This window comes from Salvelinus sp. IW2-2015, linkage group LG27 (genome assembly GCF_002910315.2).
Source record: "Salvelinus sp. IW2-2015 linkage group LG27, ASM291031v2, whole genome shotgun sequence".
Lineage (NCBI taxonomy): Eukaryota > Metazoa > Chordata > Actinopteri > Salmoniformes > Salmonidae > Salvelinus > Salvelinus sp. IW2-2015.
This window is the reverse complement of record NC_036867.1, coordinates 23,995,876-24,018,131: the sequence shown is the minus strand read 5'-3', so window position 1 is coordinate 24,018,131 and position 22,256 is coordinate 23,995,876. Positions and strand designations below refer to the sequence as shown.

At 42.4% G+C, this 22,256-nt stretch overlaps 1 protein-coding gene across 2 annotated transcripts in view; it reads left to right on the top strand.

The window, feature by feature from the left end:
* The window catches only part of LOC111953587 (supervillin-like), a 161,361-nt gene that overhangs the window by 85,709 nt on the left and 53,396 nt on the right, over positions 1-22,256 (top strand). For both annotated transcript variants that reach the window (XM_023972964.2, XM_070435460.1), the window contains one exon: positions 6,473-6,602. In XM_023972964.2, the coding sequence (XP_023828732.1) occupies positions 6,473-6,602 (130 nt within the window). The remainder of the gene's footprint in view (positions 1-6,472; positions 6,603-22,256) is intronic.

Sequence of the window (22,256 nt, the reverse complement as noted above, 5' to 3'; positions counted from 1 at the left end):
GTTCACGCAGTTGAGGGACCCTAAGCATCTTTCTTTTGGTGTTTTTCAGAGTCAGTAGAATGCCTCTTTAGTGTCCTAAGTTTTCATAACTGTGACCTTAATCGCCTACCATCTGTAAGCTGTTAGTGTCTTAACGACCGTTCCACAGGTGCATGTTCATTAATTGTTTATGGTTCATTGAATAAGCATGGGAAACAGTGTTTAAACCCTTTACAATGAAGATCTGTGAAGTTATATGGATTTTTACAAATTATCTTTTGAAAGACAGGGGCCTGAAAAAGGACGTTTGTTTTATATATTGTTACATTTCATATATTTTAAGTACAGTGCCTTCGGAAAGAATTCAGACCCCTTGACTTTTTCCACATTTTGTTAGGTTACAGCCTTATTCTAAAATGTATTAAATTATTGTTTTTCTCTCAGAAAGCTAACACAATACCCCGTAATGACAAAGCAAAAATAGGTTTTTAGAAATGTTTGCGAATTTATAAACAAATAAAAAAATGTTACATAAGTATTCAGACCCTTTACTCAGTACTTTGTTGAAGCACCTTTGGCAGCGATTACAGCATCAAGTCTTCTTGGGTATGACTCTACAAGCTTGGCACACCTGTATTTAGGGATTTCTTCCCATTCGTCTCTGCAGATCATCTTAAGCTCTGTCAGGTTYGATGGGGAGCATTGCTGCACAGCTATTTCCAGGTCTCTCCAGAGATGTTCGATCGGGTTCAAGTCCGGGCTCTGCCTGGGCATCTCAAGAACATTCAGACACTTGTCCCGATGCCACTCCTGTGTTGTCTTTGCTGTGTTTTTAGGGTTATTGTCCTGTTGGAAGGTGAACCGTCACCTCAGTCTGAGGTCCTGAACGCTCTGGAGCAGGTTTTCATCAAGGATCTCTCTCTACTTTATTCCATTCATCTTTGGCTCTATCCTGACTGCCCTCCCAGTCCCTGCCGCTGAAAAGCCTCCCCACAGCATGATGCTGCCACCACCACCATGCTTCACCGTAAGGATGGTGCCAGGTTTCCTCCAGACGTGATGCTTGGCATTCAGGCCAAAAAGTTCAATCTTGGTTTCATCAGACCAAAGAATCATGTTCCTCATGGTCTGAGAGTCTTTAGGTGCCTTTTGGAAAATTCCAAGCGGCTGTTTGTGCCTTTTACCGAGGAGTGGCTTCCATCTGGCCACTCTATCATGAAGGCCTAACTGGTTGAGTGCTGCAGAGATGGTTGTCCTTCTGGAAGTTTCTCCCATTTCCATAGAGGAKCTTTGGAGTTCCTGACATTTTAATCCGAGTAAGAATTCCCTGTCTTAGGTCAGTTTGGATCAACACTTTATTTTAAGAATGTGAAATGTCAGAATAATAGTTGAGAGAATGATATATTTCAGCTTTTATTTCTTTCATCACATTCCCAGTGTCACGTGTGTGTAACCTGTCTCTTATACACATCTAGATGTGTATAAGAGACAGGCCATTACATCATTTTCTGGAATTTTCCAGGCTGTTTAAAGGCACAGTCAACTTAGTGTATGTAAACTTCTGACCAACTGGAATTGTGATACAGTGAATTGTAAGTGAAATAATCTGCCTGTAAACAATTGTTGGAAGAATGACTTGTGTCATGCACAAAGTAGATGTCCTAACCGACTTGCCAAAACTATAGTTTGTTAACAAGACATTTGTGGAGTGGTTGAAAAACGAGTTTTAATGACTCCAACCTAAATCTGTGTAAACTTCTGACTTCAACTGTAGCTAGTCTCTATGAACTACTGTAACTAGCTGTCAATTGTAGTCCGTGTTGTTCTGTAGCAAATGGGGAATGCAGAATATGTGGAGTTGTGATTTTTAAATCTAGTTCAAGGAATGGGAATGTTTCCGATCCATCAGTATTGCAGACCGGTGATGGTTTCGCACACATCCAATCAATTACATAAGCATGTTCCTATCAGTTCTCCATGTCAACAAGCTGGCCAWTGATTGGCTTTTAAATTGATTGATGACATAATGGAACAACATTTGCTTCCAACGACTAGCAAAAGCTGTGTGTGTCTGAGTGTAGATCCACCTCGTCCTTTCAAAACTCTGTGTGTGTGTGCAAAATTTAGTTTGTCCTCTTGAATCATCCATGAAGTGCATGATGCATCCATTGGACGCCCACTCATTTGGGACATAGGGGTGTTTTTGAGAGGAGCAGAGGGCACCACTGGCCCAGGCTTTATGAACACTATGTCCTGTCTCCTACTAGGGATGTGTCCCAAATGGCACCCCATCCCCTATATAGTGCACACATTTTGACCAGAGCGCTATGGGCCAGGCTTAATCTGTGTCCGTGAAACCGTCCCATTGTGACTTTGACTATGATCTGGATTTATGTGATTCTGCTTACAGTAGAATGTCTGCCTTCAAGTTAAAGTTTGGTCACACGTGTAACAGTACTCTGCTTGCGTTGTGTACAATCAATCATCGATACGAACTCCAACGTGTAGCACCAGTCATGGAGATTTATTCTGATAGGAACAGCACAAAATTGCACGTCATGGAATGCACGGCTCACCATCCAACTCTGCACTCACGCACGCTGGTTTGGTGCTTGTTCACTGGGCATGTAGTTACCAAAATAATACAATTACAATATAATATCTTTAACAATGTACCTGATAGGAACAGCACAAAATTGCACGTCATGCAATGCACGGCTCACCATCCAACTCTGCACTCACGCACTGTACAAAATATTCGAACCCCCCCACCAGACACAGTAAGTTGCTAGCTAGTACTGGCGGGAATTCTTTACAACAAAATGCACAACAAATATTCTCCAAAAAACACTGCATCTTATGTGTGATGTTCGAATAACATTTACAAACAAATTGATATAAATTGTACATTTAAATCATCACTTGAGAGTATAAAAATCACTTTTGACGTACAGTGCTTTGCAACCAACAACTTACCGCTGGTTTGGTGCTTGTTCACTGGGACGATTCTAACTGAAACATCCCCCCTCGTAAGCAAGCTACGCAAACCAGCCAATAAGATGCCATGTTGAGTAGGTGAAGGCAAGACAAAACTAAAACCAAAAACCCATTGGCTTAACAATAAAGTGGCAAGGGGAATCACCAATATAACCCTGTTACACATGCACAAATACAGTGAAATGCTTAACTTGTAACAGTGCAGTAATCAATATTAATARAGTATAATAAATAATTTACATAAATATATAATACAGAAAACATGAGAAATAAGACGGGAAGCTATATACAGTATTTAGGCGGGCGATTAGGAGAAAGTGACTGGTAGCAGGATAAAAAATAATAGTAAACAGTATGGCAACAGCATAAGTGGTGGGTTGGTGTGTGAGGGTGTTAGTGTGTGTGCAGAGTGCCAGTGTAGGCGTGATAGGCGGATATACATGTACACAGGGCTGAAAAGTGACCGGTATATAAAGAATTATAATATATACAGGGCCTTCAGAAAGAATACACACCACTTGTCTTTCTCCACATTTTGTTGTGTTACAGCCTGAATAACAAATGGTTTACATTGAGATTCTGTCACTGGCCTACACACAATACCCCATAATGTCAAAGTGGAATTATGCTTTTCGAAATTTTTACAATGTAATTAAAAATGAAAAGCTGAAATGTCTTGGCTCAATAAATATTCAACCCCTTTGTTTATGGCAAGGCAAAAAAAGTTCACGAGTAAAAAAAATAAAAATAAAAAAGTAATTAAAAAAGCATGTTGAAGTTATTAATTACACTTTGTATGGTGTGTCAACACACCCAAAAGATACAGGCGTCCTTCCTAAGTTGCTGGAGAGGAAGGAAACTGCTCAGGGATTTCACCATGAGGCCAATGGTGACTTTTTAAAACAGTTACAGAGTTTAATGGCTGTGATAGGAGAAAGCTGAGGATGGATCAACAACATTGTAGTTACTCCACAATACTTACCTAATTGACAGAGTGACAAGAAGGAAGCCTGAACAGCATAAAAATATTCCAAAACATGCATCCTGTTTGCAACAAGGCACTAAAGTAATGTGGCAAAGCAATTAACTTTTTGTCCTGATTACAAAGTTTAATGTTTGGGGCAAATCCAATACAACCCATTACTGAGTACCACTCTCCATATTTTCATGCACAGTGGTGGCAGCATCATGCTATGGGTATGCTTGTAATCGTTAAGGACTGGGGAGTTTTTCAGGATAAAAAATGTACGGAATGTAGCTAAGCACAGGCAAAATCCTAGAGGAAAACCTGGCTCAGTTTACTTTCCACCAGACACTGGGAGATGAATTCACCTTTCAGCTGGACAATAACCTTTAACAAAAGGCCGAATCTACACTGGAGTTGCTTACAAAGAAAACAGTGAATGTTCCTGAGTGGCCGAGTTACCGTTTTGACTTAAATCTACTTGAAAATCTGTGGCAAGACCTGAAAATGGTTGTCTAGCAATGATCAATTTGACAGTGCTTGAAGAATTTAAAAAATTATATCTGGAAAGCACTTGGAGACTTACCCAGAAATACTCACGGCTGTTATCGCTGCCAAAGGTGCTTCTAAAAAGTATTGATTCAGGGGTATGAATACTTATGTATGTAAATGAGATATTTCTGTATTTCATATTCAACACGTTTTCACTTTATCATTATGGGGTACTGAGGTGTCGATTTATACATGTGAACAGGATTAATAGTGAGCAGTACCAGGATAAATAGATACTAATGATAATGGCAGTCAATGAACAAAATCGTAGTGGTAAAAATCAATAATAATTTTAGTAGCAGCGTAGGTGTGAGGGTGAACAGTATGAGTTATCCATTTAACAGTTTTAGGGGATTGTATCTTTGCTTTTACTTGTCAGCACTCTGTAGTATATTTAAAAGTTACAGTATCTGCCTATTTGTGGCTTGATTGAATTTGCTGAATACAGTATTTCTACCTACACTGCATGGCCAAATGTATGTGAACACCTGCTCATCTCATTCCAAAATCATGGGCATTAATATGGAGTTGGTCCCTCCTTTGCTGCTATAACATCCTCCACTGGGAAGGCTTTCCACTAGATGTTAGAACATTGCTGCGGGGACTTGCTTCCATTTAGGCAAGAGCATTCGTGAGGTCGGCACTGATGTTGGGCGATTAGGTCTGTCTCCCAGGTGGCATTCCAATTCATCCCAAAGATGGCATCCGCCAAACCCAGATTCAGCCGTCGGACCTACCAAGATGGCAAAGCGTGATTTATCACTGTTTGAGTCCAATGGGGCGAGCTTTACACAACTCCCCCAACGCTTGGCATTGCACATGGTGATCTTAGGCTTGTGCGCAACTGCTTGGCCGTGGAAAACCCATTTCATGAAGCTCCCGACGAACAGTCCCTGTGTGATTTGCTTCACAGAGGCAGTTCTGGAAACTCGGTAGAGTGTTGCAACCCATGACAGCACTCTGCGTCCCATTCTGTGAGCTCGTGTGGCCTTCCACTTTTCCGCTTAGACGCTTCCACTTCACAATAACAGCACTTGAAGTTGACCAGGGCAGCTCTAACAGGCAGACATTTGACAAACTGACTTGTTGATAGGTGGCATCCTATGACGGTGCCACATTGGAAGTCACTAAGCTCTTCAGTAAGGCCATTCCACTGCCAATGTTTGTCTATGGAAATTACATGGCTGTGTGCTCGATGTTATACACCCTGTCAGACGGGCGTGGCTGAAATAGCCGAATCCACTAATTTGAAGGTTTGTCTATATACTTTTGGCCATGTAGTGTATGAAGTCTATTTAATATCTCCATTGCCAATGYTACAATTTACTATTTTGATGATGAMTATAAGAACAAACTCCTWCAGCTCTTCCTCTGGTAGAGATTTGAAATGAAGCTAAATCAAACATTGGCAGCAGACTCTCAACTCGGGTTTCATCACGACTGACCGTCACCATCAGTGTGTAGCTATGGTCCAGATCCATGGCTGACCTGCTCTAGTCTGCTCTGTTTATTCTCAGCTCTGTTCTGTGTGCCTGTGTCCCAAATGGCACTCTATTCCATATATAGCGCTCTACTTTTGATTGTGTTACTGGTCAAAGTAGTTCACTATACAGGGAATGGGTTGCCATTTCACACTTTTGGAGGATACGCACTAAACCCGGAGTCGTTTTAAGCATCCAGACTATCCCGGCGKTCTGATTGGCTCCTTGTAGAATAGGAGCAAGATTCCAAATTCTAAATAAMGGACGTAGCTTGTAGAGTCTAGGTTCTGACTTTATGACTGAGCTGAGACCATAGGGGAATGCTTTATCATCCATCTCTCCAGCTCTCTCACAGCTTGTTGTCATTGATCCAATTGACCTTTATTGGACAGGTGGCGCAAACAATCCACTGTGCGTGCTGTATTACGTGTGTCTTTGTGTTATACAATCATGGCCCCTTGGCAGAACCGAGACTGACATCTCTCTCCCCCCCCCCCAGGCTGGCCCTGTTGAAGAAGAGTGGAGAGGAGGACTGGAGGAACAGGATTAATAGGAAGCAGGATGTGGTGAAGGTGGCCGTGTCAGAACGTCACGCTCAGCTATGGGAGGTGGAGCAGAGCTTCAAGAAGGTAACCTGACTCACTACTGTATATACTCTACGGTACGCTCCTTTATCAACAGAAAACTATACCCCTACTAAAGACTCTTCACAAGCACATGGTTAAAGTATTTTGACTGACACTTTTATGTGATGAAAAAGTCAATCAGGCTGTTTTTAAGGCATATTTTGGGGGAAATCACCAACACCTTCATTTGCTTCCTACTTTTCTAATCAAGTAATCCCAAAGGGGGAAATTGTAAGAACACTTGCCTAAATTAATTCATGCTTTTGCCATGTGCTGATGTTGTCGCTTCATTCAGTTATCGCCTTTAGACACCTTTAACTTGTATCACTGAACCATGAATAAAGTCAAATTGTTGGTTTAATATGAACTCGTTGTAAATTCATATCAATACACAGTTGTGGATATCTCTAAACAGAGGGGTTGTGTATTGTCATCGATATTGTGTGTGTGTGTGTCTATGTCTTTTCCTTTTCATCTCAGTCATGTTAGAATCACTTATATAGCATGCTTCTTATCATGCTTATAAGCTTATTGAGTGCAGTTTATTTGAGAGTAAACTGCACTTACTCTCAAATATGATAGTCATTGGTGGTTGTTTTGATTTTGGAAACGAGTAGTAGGCCTATATCAGTAGTACTGTATTTACACTGTTTTACCATACTCTGTAAACCTAAGTTCGTTGTCTAAATGGCTATCTCACCATGTGTGTATTCTGAAGACATTGTACAGTAGTTTCCAAGTAAATGTAATACTAAGAAGACCAGATTAAGGTTGGCATCATTTCCTTAAATCCGGTATTCTGGTCAAGATAACTTCCTGAGCAGTATCAGGAATTGTATTAATTGATAAATGTGTGCACATTTATTTGGCAAACATGAAGTGTAGGATATGAATCTAATGCATGTTTGTTGTCATTTCTGTATCTTGTCTTTAGCCTACAATAACCAATGSATGTTCTATGTAATTTCTCCTATTCCATCTATTTGTCTTCCTTCGATTTGCATGTATTTTTTCATTCAAAATAAAKCTGTATTTCAATCTCTGCATGCGCACTGTAGTTATGTTGCGTGAGGTTTTTTAAGTGGAGTGGGGAGATTTTTACACTTACCTCTCTGTTTAGAACTATTCACAACCTCGCCTATTCTCTGCCCTTCCACCGAAGCAGAAATACCATGTTTTGTTTTGGCTCACCAATCCTATTTTTTTCGTTGCTTTGTCAGTTTTTATTTTTTTACAGTACGGCTGTAATTGACCTAACTGAATGAAAACATTCCTGTGTTCCACATGGTAACCTCTGCCGAGTCTCCAACAACTGGACGTTCCGGTTTCAGGGGAAATGAAAAGAGAGCCTGTGACTCGACTTCCGCTCTCGGCGACACTCCATCTTAACTCCTCCTCCACATTTACCGGATTGGTGGAACAGTYCAGAAGAGAACTTCCCCCGACAGTAAAAAATGTTCTCGTCAAGACCAGTATATAGGGGAATTCGTTTTATGATAGATTACACATGCGATGACAGCTGCCATTTGTCAAGTTATGATAGCCTCTGAAGATTTTGCGATAAACTTGATTTTCTTTCCCCCTCACGAAACCAAAAGGAGGCTGTTGTCAGGCCTGAGTCGTCTGTATTCATCATGCGTCTTAGAGTAGGAGTGCTCTTTTAGAGTACGTTTTTCCTTTAAATCATAATGAATAAGATTACACGGGTGGGTCTGATCCTAGGTCGACGCTCCATCTCTGAGACGCTTTATGAATATGGGCCCTGATCTTTTAACTCTGTAGAGTAAGATAAGAACGGTGAGGAAACAAAATGTATAAAGTTAGGATCAAAGCATAGAAGAGAAGAGCAGTGAATCAACTGAAATAAGCCAGTCTTAGGGGCTTCAAATGAGGTCGAGGATCGATGTTTTTGTTTTCAGTCTCTTTTTTTTTACCTCCCATTCAGCCTGGCCAGGAAGCTCAATCAAAACCATGTCCTTCTGACGTCAAAGGAGATATACTGTAGCCTACAGTACAGTAGCAATTAGAAATCAGGAAACCCCTTTATGAGATTATTTTCTAGGATGTCATTGTCCGTGCTTATTAAGAGCTTGAACTGCACTGAATCATTGCTTAAAATGTTAAAGGTACAGCTCACAGCAACTTCAGGGACTCAACCGAAAGTGAAGAAAAGTTGTGTGGTGATCCAAAAAACGTTGTTTAAATCAGGGGTTCCCAACCTAAGGGGCATCGCCCCCCATATGGTGTATGTGTATGCGTCTTGATTTGATAGATTGAGAATGTGTGACTCTGTCACTATCAATTGATCTAATCACTTTCTCTAAAAGAGTATGTGTAATTTAATTAAGTGTTCATATAAGTGATCATAAAACATTTGGTAGTGTAATAACATTTGGGGAAACCAGCTCTAGACTTTATTTTCTTTGTCTTCGTACCTAAAAGATGTAATTAAACTTGTTAAACCACGTAAAATTGCAGGAAATGAGCTTAATTTTCCTAGGTCCCTTAAATTAAACAAAATAAAGCTGGTGTTTGTATTTAATATAGGGGGAGGGAAGGGGGACATGGGGGGGAGGTTGGGAACCTCTGGTTTAAATGACACCTGACAAGAATATAGCTTATATTTCAAAGTCAACATCTCAATAGTCAGTTGAGTTTTATAGGGTGCTGAGGTAGAGGTTGATGTTTTAGCTTAGCCTCAGCCAATCGGATGACAACTTAGTCTACAGACAACACTTGTCTTTTTTCTCCTGGTTGTGCTTCTTTAGGAAGAAGGGATGCTGATTTAAAGAGTTGGCTGTGTCTGATCAGCTCTGGGTAAGACCAGTGTGTTAGCGGGGAACCCAACACATACCCTGGTGTGTTGGTGGTATGGTGTTTTATACACTGTAGTATTGATGCTTGAGGGTATAAGGCACTAATGACAGGGGTGTGGTCTCTGTTTTACATAGGGTCGCAAAATTCCGGTAACTTTTCCAGAAATCCTGTTTGGAGGATTCCTGATTCCTGTATTTCCTGCTTATTCCCACCTGATTTTGGGAATCTTCCAACTTGGATTTCTTGAAAAACCTGGGAATTTGGGTGAAGTGTCCAGAAATGTGCGACCCTATCAATGTTTTAATTTATTACAAAGGTAGTGCACTATGTAGAGAATAGGGTGCCATTTGGGTGGCAGCCTTGGTTTCAGACCAACCAATTCACCAGCTCGTAGTCCCTGTCTATACAGCCATTTAAATCCAGACTCATAAACTGCATGACATTGTTTGTGTTGGATGAAGTTGTGCGGGCAGGCTATGACAACAATCCACATTTACAAACCTCTGTCAAAGTACAGTTGCAAATGCAGCTCTATAAAATATTGGGTTGACGGTATCCCATCTAATGTTTATTCCCCTCTGTCATTGATTCTTTCCATTTGACCTTTCTGTCTGTCTTCCATGGCCCTCCCTCCGTAGGAGCCCGTCTTTACCGTCACTTTCTCTCCTCCTGATCACCCTGACAATGATATTAGTCAGTGTCTTGATCAGTACCGCCAGGTGAGATCATGCATCCAGTTTGATGACCTGCATACTATAGCCAGCCTGCATAGCTTACCTACCTGCTTTATGCAGTTAGTGTTATTGAGTAATAATGTGCTTAGTATCTACACCAAAGATCATGCATGCATCTGTAGGCTTTGCATGGCAAGCTCATCTACTATATGGATGCATATTATTCACTATATCCATTACTGTATACTCTCTCCAAAAAAAAGCCCAGGCCTGTTCTTTTGCTGTGAGCTTGTGTGTTAAATCCGCTACCCTGCAGTTCTATAAGGTCTCTATAGTTGTCCTTACTCCTAAAGTGCTATCCATATGTCTGCAGGCATTGTAATGATGTTGCTCGGCTGCTGCTCTCCCTGTCCTACCGCCACAGCACAATTCTGAGGCAACTTTTTTTCATGGCCTATTTAAAAACATGCCTACTCTTCCAAACGCCTAGTTCTGCCAATGAAGAGCATGGTTATTTATAAGCTACTATAGATTTGACGGTCAGTGCTTCTAGAGCTTTGGTTCTATGCATCTGTAGCTTTGACGGTACATAGCTTTGTTGCGTGATAGCTGTGATGCTACATACAGTACCATTTTGGTCATTCCAGGGTTTTTCTTTATTTTTACTATTTTCTACATTGTAGAATAATAGTGAAGACATCAAAACTATGAAATAACACATTTGGAATCATGTAGTAACCAAAAAAAGTGTTAAACAAATCTAAATATATTTTAGATTCTTCAAAGTAGCTACCCTTTGCCTTGATGACAGCTTTGCACACTCMTGGCATTCTCTCAACCAGCTTCATGAGGTGGTCACCTGGAATGCATTTCAATTAACAGGTGTGCCTTGTTAATTTGTGGAATTTCTTTCCTTCTTAATGCGTTTGGGCCAATCAGTTTTGTTGTGACATGGTATGGGAGGTATACAGAAGATAGCCCTATTTGGTAAATGACCAAGTACATATTATGGCAAGAACACCTCAAATAAGAAAAGAGAAATGACAGTCCGTTATTACTTTAACCTTTCAGTGATACCCATCCCGGATCCGGGAGCATCCTCATCAAAAAAGCTGACTAGCATAGCCTAGCCTAACGGGACAGGGATATCATATAATATAATTTAATTTTATAATATGATTTTCAGCGCTCAGGCCATTCTCCGCCATGTTGGAGTCAACAGAATACGAAATTACATCATAAATATTCCCTTACCTTTGATGATCTTTCATCAGAATGCAGTGCCAGGAATCCTAGTTCACAATAAATCGTTTTTTTTTGTTTTATAATGTCCATTACTTCTGTCGAATTGGCAACTTTGGCTAGCATGTGTAGTTCACGTGTTCCATGCGAACTTTATGCTAGTGAACACAACTTCAAAAAGTGATATTACAAATCGATAAACTGGTCAAACTCAGTTGAGAATCAATCTTCAGGATGTTTTTCTCATATATGTCCAATACGTCCCAAACGCTGCATTTCTTCATGTCTATCTAACGCATTGAAGACAAAGGACATCACATGCCCTGTGTGCGTGGCCAAGAACTGGCAATCTGCCTGACCTGTCACTCCAAAGGCTCTCATCTGGTCCCCAATAAAGCTATATGCTTCATTCCCCATTCTACTGCCTGTTGACATCTAGTGGAATGCGTATGAAGTGCATACAGATCCATAATATAAGGCAATTGAATAGGCGATGCCTTTCACAGCGACCATTTCAGAATTTTCACTTCCTGTTTGGAAGTTTGCCTGCCATATGAGTTCTGTTTTACTCACAGATATAATTTAAACCGTTTTAGAAACTTCAGAGTGTTTTCTATCCAATAGTAATAATAATATGCATATCATATGATCTAGGACAGAGTACGAGGTCGTTTAACTTCTTAAATCATTGTTGGTTAAGGGCTTGTAAGTAAGCATTTCACTGTAAGGTGAAATGTCCCCTGTTGTAACAAATACAATTTGATTTGATTTCGACCATGAAGGCCTGAATCACTCAGTCTCTCCTGAACAGTTGATGTTGAGATGGGTCTTGAACTCAGTGTAACAATTATTTGGGCTGCAATTTCTGAGGCTGGTATCCTTATCCTGAACTTATCCTCTGCAGCAGAGGTAACTCTTGCTTCTTCCTTTCTGTGGCGGTCTTCATGAGAGCCAGTTTCATCATAGCGCTTGATGGTTTTTGGCGACCGACCTTGAAGAAACTTTAAAACTTCTTGACATTTTCCAGATTGACTGACCTTCATGTCTTAAGAAAAATACCTGTTAAGTTAAAAATAGATAAGTATTTTTTTTTATTAAAGTAATACATAATTACACAGCAGCAGTAAAACAACAAATAGTGAGACTATATACAGGGGGTACGGTACAGAGTCATGTGCGGGGGCACCGGTTAGCCGAGGTAATATGTACATGTAGGTAGAGTTTGGGATTTACAAAATAGTTGCTGTGAGAATATCTAATAATAATAATAGCTTTGTAAATAAGGATGCATTATGAAAGGAAAACAACATGCGCAAGAGACGGTGGTAATATTTTTCCTTTTAGAGACTATAATACTGTACATGGATCCTCATCAGATGACACTCATAGGACATCGTTACACAATACATGTATGTTTTGTTCGATAATGTGCATATTTATATCCACAAATCTGTTTACATTTGGTGCCATGTTCAGAATGCCTCCAAAATATCCGGAGAAATTGCAGAGAGCCACATCAAATAACAGAAATACTCATCGTAAACTTTGATGAAAGATACATGTTTTACATATAATTAAAGATACACTTGTTCTTAATGCAACCCTGTGTCAGTTTCAAAAAAACTTTACGGAAAAAGCAACCATGCAATAATCTGAGACGGCGCTCAGATATGAACAACATTTCTCCGCCATGTTGGAGTCAACAGAAATATTGAAATTACATCATAATATTCCCTTACTTTGATTTCTTTCATCAGAATGCACTCCCAGGAATCCTAGTTCCACAATAAATTGTTTGTTTTGTTCGATAATGTCCATTAATTATGTCCAACTAGCTTACTTTTTGCTAGCACGTTTAGTACACATGTCCAAACGCTCGCGCAGGTCCAGGCGAACGTTGGACGAAAACTTCTAAAAAGTTATATTACAGGTCGAATAAACTTGTCAAACTAAGTAGAGAATCAATCTTCAGGATGCTGTTATCAATAAATATTCAATAACATTCAACCGGAGAATTCCTTTGTGTCTACAGAAGTAATGAGACGCAAGGCAATATCATGTGGAATGCGCATGACCAGGAACTGGCAATCTGCCAGACCACTGACTGAAACAGCTCCCATCGCGGCCCTACATCCCAGTAGAGGCTTCATTCAACGTTCTACAGACTGTTGACATCTAGTGGAAGGCGTAGGAAGTGCAAGCAGATCCTATTTTTACTGGGATTTGAATAGGCGATGAGTTGAAAATCAACCAAGCTGCAGAATTCTCACTTCCTGTTTGGATTTTTTTTCTCCGGTTTTTGCCTGCCATATGAGTTCTGTTATACTCAGACATCATTCAAACAGTTTTAGAAACTTCAGAGTGTTTTATATCCAATAGTAAATATAATATGCATATATTAGCATCTGGGACAGAGTAGGAGGCGTTCACTCTGGCACGCTATTCATCCAAAGTGAAAATGCTGCCCCTATCCTGAGAAGTTAACTGACTTGCCTAGGTAAATAAAGGTTAAATTAAAAAAAAATACAACTCAATCTTAGTCCTGTATTGATGCTTTGCCTGTTTGATGGTTTGTTGGAGGGCATAGCAGGATTACTTATAAGCTTCCGGGTTAGAGTCCCGTTCTTTGAAAGCGGCAGCTCTACCCTTTAGCTCAATGTGGATGTTGCCTATAATTCCTGGCTTCTGGTTGGGGTATGTCGTAGTGTCGCTGTGGGGATGATGTCATTGATGCACTTATTGATGAAGTCAGTGACTGATGTGGTGTACTCCTGCATGCCAATTGGAAGAATCCCAGAACATATTCCAGTCTGTGCTAGCAAAACAGTCCTGTAGCTTAGCATCTGCTTCATCTGACCACTTTCTTATTGACTGAGTCACTGGTGCATCCTGCTTTAGTTTTTGCTTGAAAGCAGGAATCAGGAGGATAGAATTACGGTCAGATTTGCCAAATGGAGGGCGAGGGAGAACTTTGTACGCATCTCTGTGTGTGGCGTAAAGCTTGTCTAGAGTTTTTTCCCTCTGGTTGCACATTTAACATGCTGGTAGAAATRAGGTTAAACGGATTTAAGTTTCCCTGTWTTAAAGTCCCTGGCCGCTAGGAGCACTGCCTCTGGATGAGCGTTTTCTTGTTTGCTTATGGCCGTATACAGAGTGCGGTCTTAGTGCCAGCATCGGTTTGTGGTGGTAAATTGACAGCTACGAAGAATATAGATAAACTCTCTTGGTAAATAGTTTGGTATACAGCTTATCATGAGATACTCTACCTCAGGCGAGCAAAGCCTCGAGACTTCCTTAGATTTCGTGCACCAGCTGTTGTTTACAAATATACATAGACTTACCAAGGGGTGGCGGTGCTCCTATCCAGCCGAAAAAGCTTAAAACCCGCCAAGCTGTGTGTTATGTCGTCATTCAGCCACGACTCGGTGAAACATAATATATTACAGTTTTTAATGTTCCGTTGGTAGGATATACGTGATCYTAGTTTGTCTGTTAATTTTCCATTGATTGTACGTTGGCTAATAGGATCGATGGTAAGGGGAGATTACCCGCTCGACGTCGGATCCTTACAAGGCACCCAGACCTTCATCTCCGATATCTGCGTCTCTTTCTTCTGCGAATGACGGGGATGAGGGCCWMGTCGGGCGTCTGAAGTAAATCCTTCCCGTCCGACTTGTTAAAGAAAAAGTATTTCTCCAGTATTGGGTGAGTAATCGCTGTCCTGAGATCTAGAAGCACTTTTCGGGCATAAGACACGGWYGCAGAAACATTATGTACAAAATAAGTTACAAGTAACGCAAAAAAACACACATTAGCACAATTGGTTAGGAGATTGTAAAACGGCAGACATCTCCTCATGCACCATTACTTCTATTGCTACAGAATTTCTGCAAAGAAACTACTACTAAAGGACACCAATACGAAGGAGAGCCTTACTTGGGGCAAGAAACATGAGCAATGGACATTAGCCCGGTGGAAATGGTCTGATGAGTCAAAATTTTTGATTTTTGGTTCCAACCGCCGTGTCTTTGTGAGACGCAGAGTAGGTGAACGGATAATCTCCGCATGTGTGGTTCCCACCGTAAAGCATGGAGGAGGAGGTGTAATGGTGTGGGGGTGCTGTGGTAGTCACACTGTCAGTGATTTATTTAGAATTCAAGGCACACRTACCCAGCATGGCTACTACAGCATTCTGCAGCGATACACCATCCCATACGGTTTGCGCTTAGTGGGACTATCATTTGTTTTTCAACAAGACAATGACCCAAAACACACCTCCATGCTGTGTAAGGGCTATTTGACRAAGAAGGAGAGTGATGGAGTGCTGCATCAGATGACCTGGCCTCCAAAATCACCTGACCTAAACACAATTGAGATGGTTTGGGATGAGTTGGACCGCATTGAAGGAAAAGCAGCCAACAAYTGCTCAGCATATGTGGGAACTCCTTCAAGACTTTTGGAAAAGCATTCCTCATGAAGCTGGTTGAGAAATGCCAAGAGTGTGCCAAGCTGGCATCAAGTCAAAGGGTGGCTACTTTGAAGAATCTAAAATATGTTTAGATTTGTTTAACTATTTTTTGGCTACTACATGATTCCAGTTTTGATGTCTAAACTATTATTCTAATAAATAAAAACCCTTGAATGAGTAGGTGTGTCCAAACTTTTGACTGGTACTGTAGCCCATGATGGTAAATAGATGTGACGCTACATAGCTTTGACACTCTATGGTGATGGTGAGATGAAATGTCACATCTTCTGGCTAGGCTTCTAGCTAGGCTGCATCCTCCCCTCTCTGTCCTTCAGTTATTCCTCTCATTTCACCCTCTCTTCTTTCCTTTCTCCGCCCATTACACATCTTCCCGGTCATGTGAAAGCTACCAGTCCCTTTATGTCCAGAGTCAACAGCCCCCACTTGTCTGGAATATTCAGCCCCCACTTGTCCAGAGTGACCAGTCCCTCTATTGTTAGCGATGAGAGGCACCCTTGGAGAAGGAAGGTGAACCATTCATCCGCTCCAATAGTCCAACAGTCACTCACTCACAGATATATAGGCCTACTTCAGCGCTAATCATGGGCTTACAGTGCAGACGGTACAGCTTTGATGTTGGCTACAGAATTCGAGTGTGTCTGTGTGTGTACTCATGTGAATTAACTTGTTCTCGATGTTTATATTTGTGTGGTTGCTTTCGTATTGTGCTCGTCCTGACATGGTCGTCCAACTCCCATGCTCTGCTTCATTCTGTCATGTGATTGGGTTCTCTCTCATTAAATGAACTGTAAACGAATATTGTGCATTCATGCCATTTCATCCCATACACTGTACATTTTTTCACTTCTCTCTGTCGAACCAGTCAATTCATATGAATTGAAGGCACTTTTGTAAAGGGTAGTCTGTAGATATGCTATAGTAGACAAGGCATTTTTGTAATAGGGAAATCTAAGGGCATGTCGGGTATGATTTTAATGTTGTTCAATGGAGTGCTACATTAAGTGAATGGTGATTARAGTTAGTACCACACCACAACCGCACAAATATTTCCACCTTCAATGTTCTGAACGTTTCACCTCACAAATCAAATCAAATTTTTATTTGTCACATACACATGGTTAGCAGATGTTAATGCGAGTGTAGCGAAATGCTTGTGCTTCTAGTTCCGACAATGCAGTAATAACCAACAAGTAATCTAACCTAACAATTCCACAACTACTACCTTATACACACAAGTGTAAAGGGATAAAGAATATGTACATAAAGATATATGAATGAGTGATGGTACAGAACGGCATAGGCAAGATGCAGTAGATTGGTAATAGAGTACAGTATATACATATGAGAAGAGTAATGTAGGGTATGTAACATAAAGTGGCATAGTTTAAAGTGGCTAGTGATACATGTATTACATAAAGATGGCAAGATGCAGTAGATGATATAGAGTACAGTAATATACATATACTATGAGATGAGTAATGTAGGGTATGTAAACATTATATTCAGTGGCATTGTTTAAAAGTGGCTAGTGGTACATTTTTACATAATTTCCCATCAATTCCCATTATTAAAGTGGCTGGAGTTGAGTCAGTATGTTGGCAGCGGCCGCTAATGTTAGTGGTGGCTGTTTAACAGTCGGATGGCCTTGAGATAGAAGCTGTTTTCAGTCTCTCGGTCCTGCTTGATGCACTGTACTGACCTCGCCTTCTGGATGATCAGTGGCTCGGGTGTTGTTGTCCTTGATGATCTTTATGGCCTTCCTGTGACATCGGGTGGTGTAGGTGTCCTGGAGGGCAGGTAGTTTGCCCGCGTGATGCGTTCTGCAGACCTCACTACCCTCTGGAGAGCCTTACGGTTGTGGGGAGCAGTTGCCGTACCAGGCGGTGATACACCCCGACAGGATGCTCTCGATTGTGCATCTGTAGAAGTTTGTGAGTGCTTTTGGTGACAAGCCGAATTTCTTCAGCCTCCTGAGGTTGAAGAGGCGCTGCTGCGCCTTCTTCACAACGCTGTCTGTGTGGGTGGACCAATTCAGTTTGTCCGTGATGTGTACACGAGGAACTTAAACTTTCCACCTTCTCCACTACTGTCCCGTCGATGTGGATAGGGGGTGCTCCCTCTGCTGTTCCTGAAGTCCACAATCATTTCCTTTGTTTTGTGACGTTGAGTGTGAGGTTATTTTCCTGACACCACACTCCGAGGCGCCCTCACCTCCTCCCTGTAGGCCGTCTCGTCGTTGTTGGTAATCAAAGCCTACCACTGTAGTGTCATCCGCAAACTTGATGATTGAGTTGGAGGCGTGCATGGCCACGCAGTCGTGGGTGAACAGGGAGTACAGGAAGGGCTCAGAACGCACCCTGTGTGGGGCCCCAGTGTTGAGGATCAGCGGGGTGGAGATGTTGTTACCTACCCCACCACCTGGGGGCGGCCGTCAGGAAGTCCAGGACCAGTTGCACAGGGCGGGGTCGAGACCCAGGGTCTCGAGCTTGATGACGAGTTTGGAGGTACTATGGTGTGTTAAATGCTGAGCTGTAGTCGATGAACAGCATTCTCACATAGGTATATCCTCTTGTCCAGATGGGTTAGGGCAGTGTGGTTGCGATGCGTCGTCTGTGGACCTATTGGGTCGGTAAGCAAATTGGAGTGGGTCTAGGGTGTCCGGTAGGGTGGAGGTGATATGGTTCTTGACTAGTCTCTCAAGAGCACTTCATGATGACGGAAGTGAGTGCTACGGGCGGTAGTCGTTTAGCTCAGTTCCTTAGCTTTCTTGTGAACAGGAACAATGGTGGCCCTCTTGAAGCATGTGGGAACAGCAGACTGGATAAGGATTGATTGAATATGTCCGTAAACACACCAGCCAGCTGGTCTGCGCATGCTCTGAGGACGCGGCTGGGAATGCCGTCTGGGCTGCGCAGCCTTGCGAGGGTTAACACGTTTAAATGTTTACTCACCTCGGCTGCAGTGAAGGAGAGCCCGCAGGTTTTGGTACGCGGCCGTGTCAGTGGCACTGTATTGTCCTCAAAGCGAGCAAAAAAGTTATTTAGCCTGTCTGGGAGCAAGACATCCTGTCGCGCGACGGGGCTGTTTTTCTTTGTAATCCGTGATTGACTGTAGACCCTGCCACATACCTCTTGTGTCTGAGCTGTTGAATTGCGACTCTATTTTGTCTCTGTACTGGGACTTAGCTTGTTTGATTGCCTTGCGGAGAGAATCGTACACTGTTTGTATTCGTCATGTTTCCGGTCACCTTGCCCTGGTAAAAGCAGTGGTTCGCGCTTTCAGTTTCACGCGAATGCTGCCGTCAATCCACGGTTTCTGGTTTGGAATGTTTTAATCGTTGCTGTGGGTACGACATCGTCAATGCACTTTCTAATGAACTCGCTCACCGAATCAGCATATTCGTCAATGTTGTTGTTGGACGCAATGCGGAACATATTCCAATCCGCGTGATCGAAGCAGTCTTAAAGCGTACAATCAGATTGGTCGGACAGCGTTGAACAGACCTGAGCGCGGAGCTTGTTGTTTTAGTTTCTGTTTGTAGGCTGGAAGCAACAAAATGGAGTCGTGGTCAGCTTTTCCGAAAGGAGGGCGGGGGAGGGCCTTATATGCTCGCGAAGTTAGTATAACAATGATCCAAGGTTTTACCAGCCCTGGTAGCACAATCGATATGCTGATAGAATTTAGGGAGTTTTGTTTTTAGATTAGCCTGTTAAATCCCAGCTACGATGAATGCAGCCTCAGGTGTGTGGTTCCAGTTTACAAAGAGTCAGATAAAGTTCGTTCAGGGCCATCGATGTGTCTGCTTGGGGGAATTATACGGCTTGTGATTATAATCGAAGAGAATTCCCTTGGTAGATAATGCAGTCGACATTTGATTGTGAGGAGTTCTAGATCAGGTGAACAGAATGACTTGAGTTCCTGTATGTTGTTATGATCACACCCAGTCTCGTTAATCATAAGGCATACACCCCGCCCTCTTCTTGCACTGAATACACCTAAGGGGTGTGTCCCATATTGCACCCTATTCCATATGTGGTGTACTACTTTTGACCAGGGTCCATCAAAAGTAGTGCACTATACATTGCATTCGGAAAGTATTCAGACCCCTTGACTTTTCCATGTTTTGTAACGTTACAGCCTTATTTTAAAATGGATTTTTAAAAATCCAATCTACACACAATACCCATAATGACAAAGCAAAAAGAGGTTTTTATACATTTTTGCTGATTTTATATATACACTGCTCAAAAAAATAAAGGGAGCACTAAAATAACACATCCTAGATCTGAATGAATGAAATATCTTATTAAATACTTTTTTCTTTACATAGTTGAATGTGCTGACAACAAAATACACAAAATTATCAATGGAAATCAAATTTATCAACCTATGGAGGTCTGGATTTGGAGTCACACTCAAAATTAAAGTGGAAAACCACACTACAGGCTGATCCAACTTTGAATGTAATGTACTTAAAACAAGTCAAAATGAGGCTCAGTAGTGTGTGTGTGGCTCCACGTCGGCCTGTATGACCTCCCTACAACGCCTGGGCATGCTCCTGATGAGGTGGCGGATGGTCTCCTGAGGGATCTCCTCCCAGACCTGGACTAAAGCCCGCTAATCCTGGACAGTCTGTGGTGCAAGTGGCGTTGGTGGATGGAGCGAGACATGATGTCCCAGATGTGCTCAATTGGATTCAGGTCTGGGAACGGGCAGCCAGTCCATAGCATCAATGCCTTCCTCTTGCAGGAACTGCTGACACACTCCAGCCACATGAGGTCTAGCATTGTCTTGCATTAGGAGAACCCAGGGCCAACCGCACAGCATATGGTCTCACAAGGGGTCTGAGGATCTTCATCTCGGTACCTAATGGCAGTCAGGCTACCTCTGGCGAGCACATGGAGGGCTGTGCGGCCCCCCCAAAGAAATGCCACCCACACCATGACTGACCCACCGCCAAACCGGTCATGCTGGAGGATGTTGCAGGCAGCAGAACGTTCTCCACGGCGTCTCAGACTCTGTCACATCTGTCACATGTGCTCAGTGTGAACCTGCTTTCATCTGTGAAGAGCACAGGGCGCCAGTGGCGAATTTGCCAATCTTGGTGTTTTCTGGCAAATGCCAAACGTCCTGCACGGTGTTGGGCTGTAAGCACAACCCCACCTGTGGACGTCGGGCCCTCATACCACCCTCATGGAGTCTGTTTCTGACCGTTTGAGCAGACACATGCACATTTGTGGCCTGCTGGAGGTCATTTTGCAGGGCTCTGGCAGTGCTCCTCCTTGCACAAAGGCGGAGGTAGCGGTCCTGCTGCTGGGTTGTTGCCTCCTACGGCCTCCTCCACGTCTCCTGATGTACTGGCCTGTCTCCTGGTAGCGCCTCCATGCTCTGGACACTACGCTGACAGACACAGCAAACCTTCTTGCCACAGCTCGCATTGATGTGCCATCCTGGATGAGTGGCACTACCTGCAGCCACTTGTGTGGGTTGCAGACTCCGTCTCATGCTACCACTAGAGTGAAGCACCGCCAGCATTCAAAAGTGACCAAAACATCAGCCAGGAAGCATAGGAACTGAGAAGTAGTTTGTGGTCACCACTTGCAGAACCACTCCTTTATTGGGGGTGTCTTCTAATGCCTATAATTTCCACCTTTTGTCTATTCCATTTGCACAAACAGCATGTGAAATGTATTGTCAATCAGTGTGGACAGTTTGATTTCACAGAAGTGTGATTGACTTGGAGTTACATGTGTTTGTTTAAGTGTTCCCTTTATTTTTTTGAGCAGTGTATGTATATTTTGTACCGGTTTCCTCCAGCATCTTCACAAGGTCCTTTGCTGTTGTTCTGGGATTGAAAAATATATATATAAAAAAGTGATATTACAGTTTACTAAGTATTTGGACCCTTGGATCCTCAGTACTTTGTTGAAACACCTTTGGAAGCAATTACAGCCTCGATTCTTCTCGGGTATGACGCTACCAGCTTGGCACAGCTGTATTTGGGGCGTTTCTTTCCTTCTTCTCTGCAGATCCTCTCAAGCTTTGTCAGGTTTGCTGGGGAGTGTTGCTGCACAGTTATTTTCAGGTCTCTCCAGAAATGTTTGATCGGGTTCAAGTTCAGACTTTGGCTGTGACACTCAAGGACATTCAGAGACTTGTTCTGATGCCACTGCTGCATTGTCTTGGCTGTGTGCTTAGGGTCGTTGTCCTATTGGAATAAGAACCTTTGCCKCAGTCTGAGGTCCTTAGCGCTCTGGAGCAGGATCAAGGATCTCTCTGTACTTAGCTCCATTCATCTTTCCCTCTATCCTGACTAGTCTCCCAGTCCCTGCCGCTGAAAAACTTCCCCACAGCATGATTCTGGCACCACCATGCAACACTGTAGGGATGGTGCCAGGTTTCCTCCAGACGTGAAACTCAATRTTGGTTTCATCA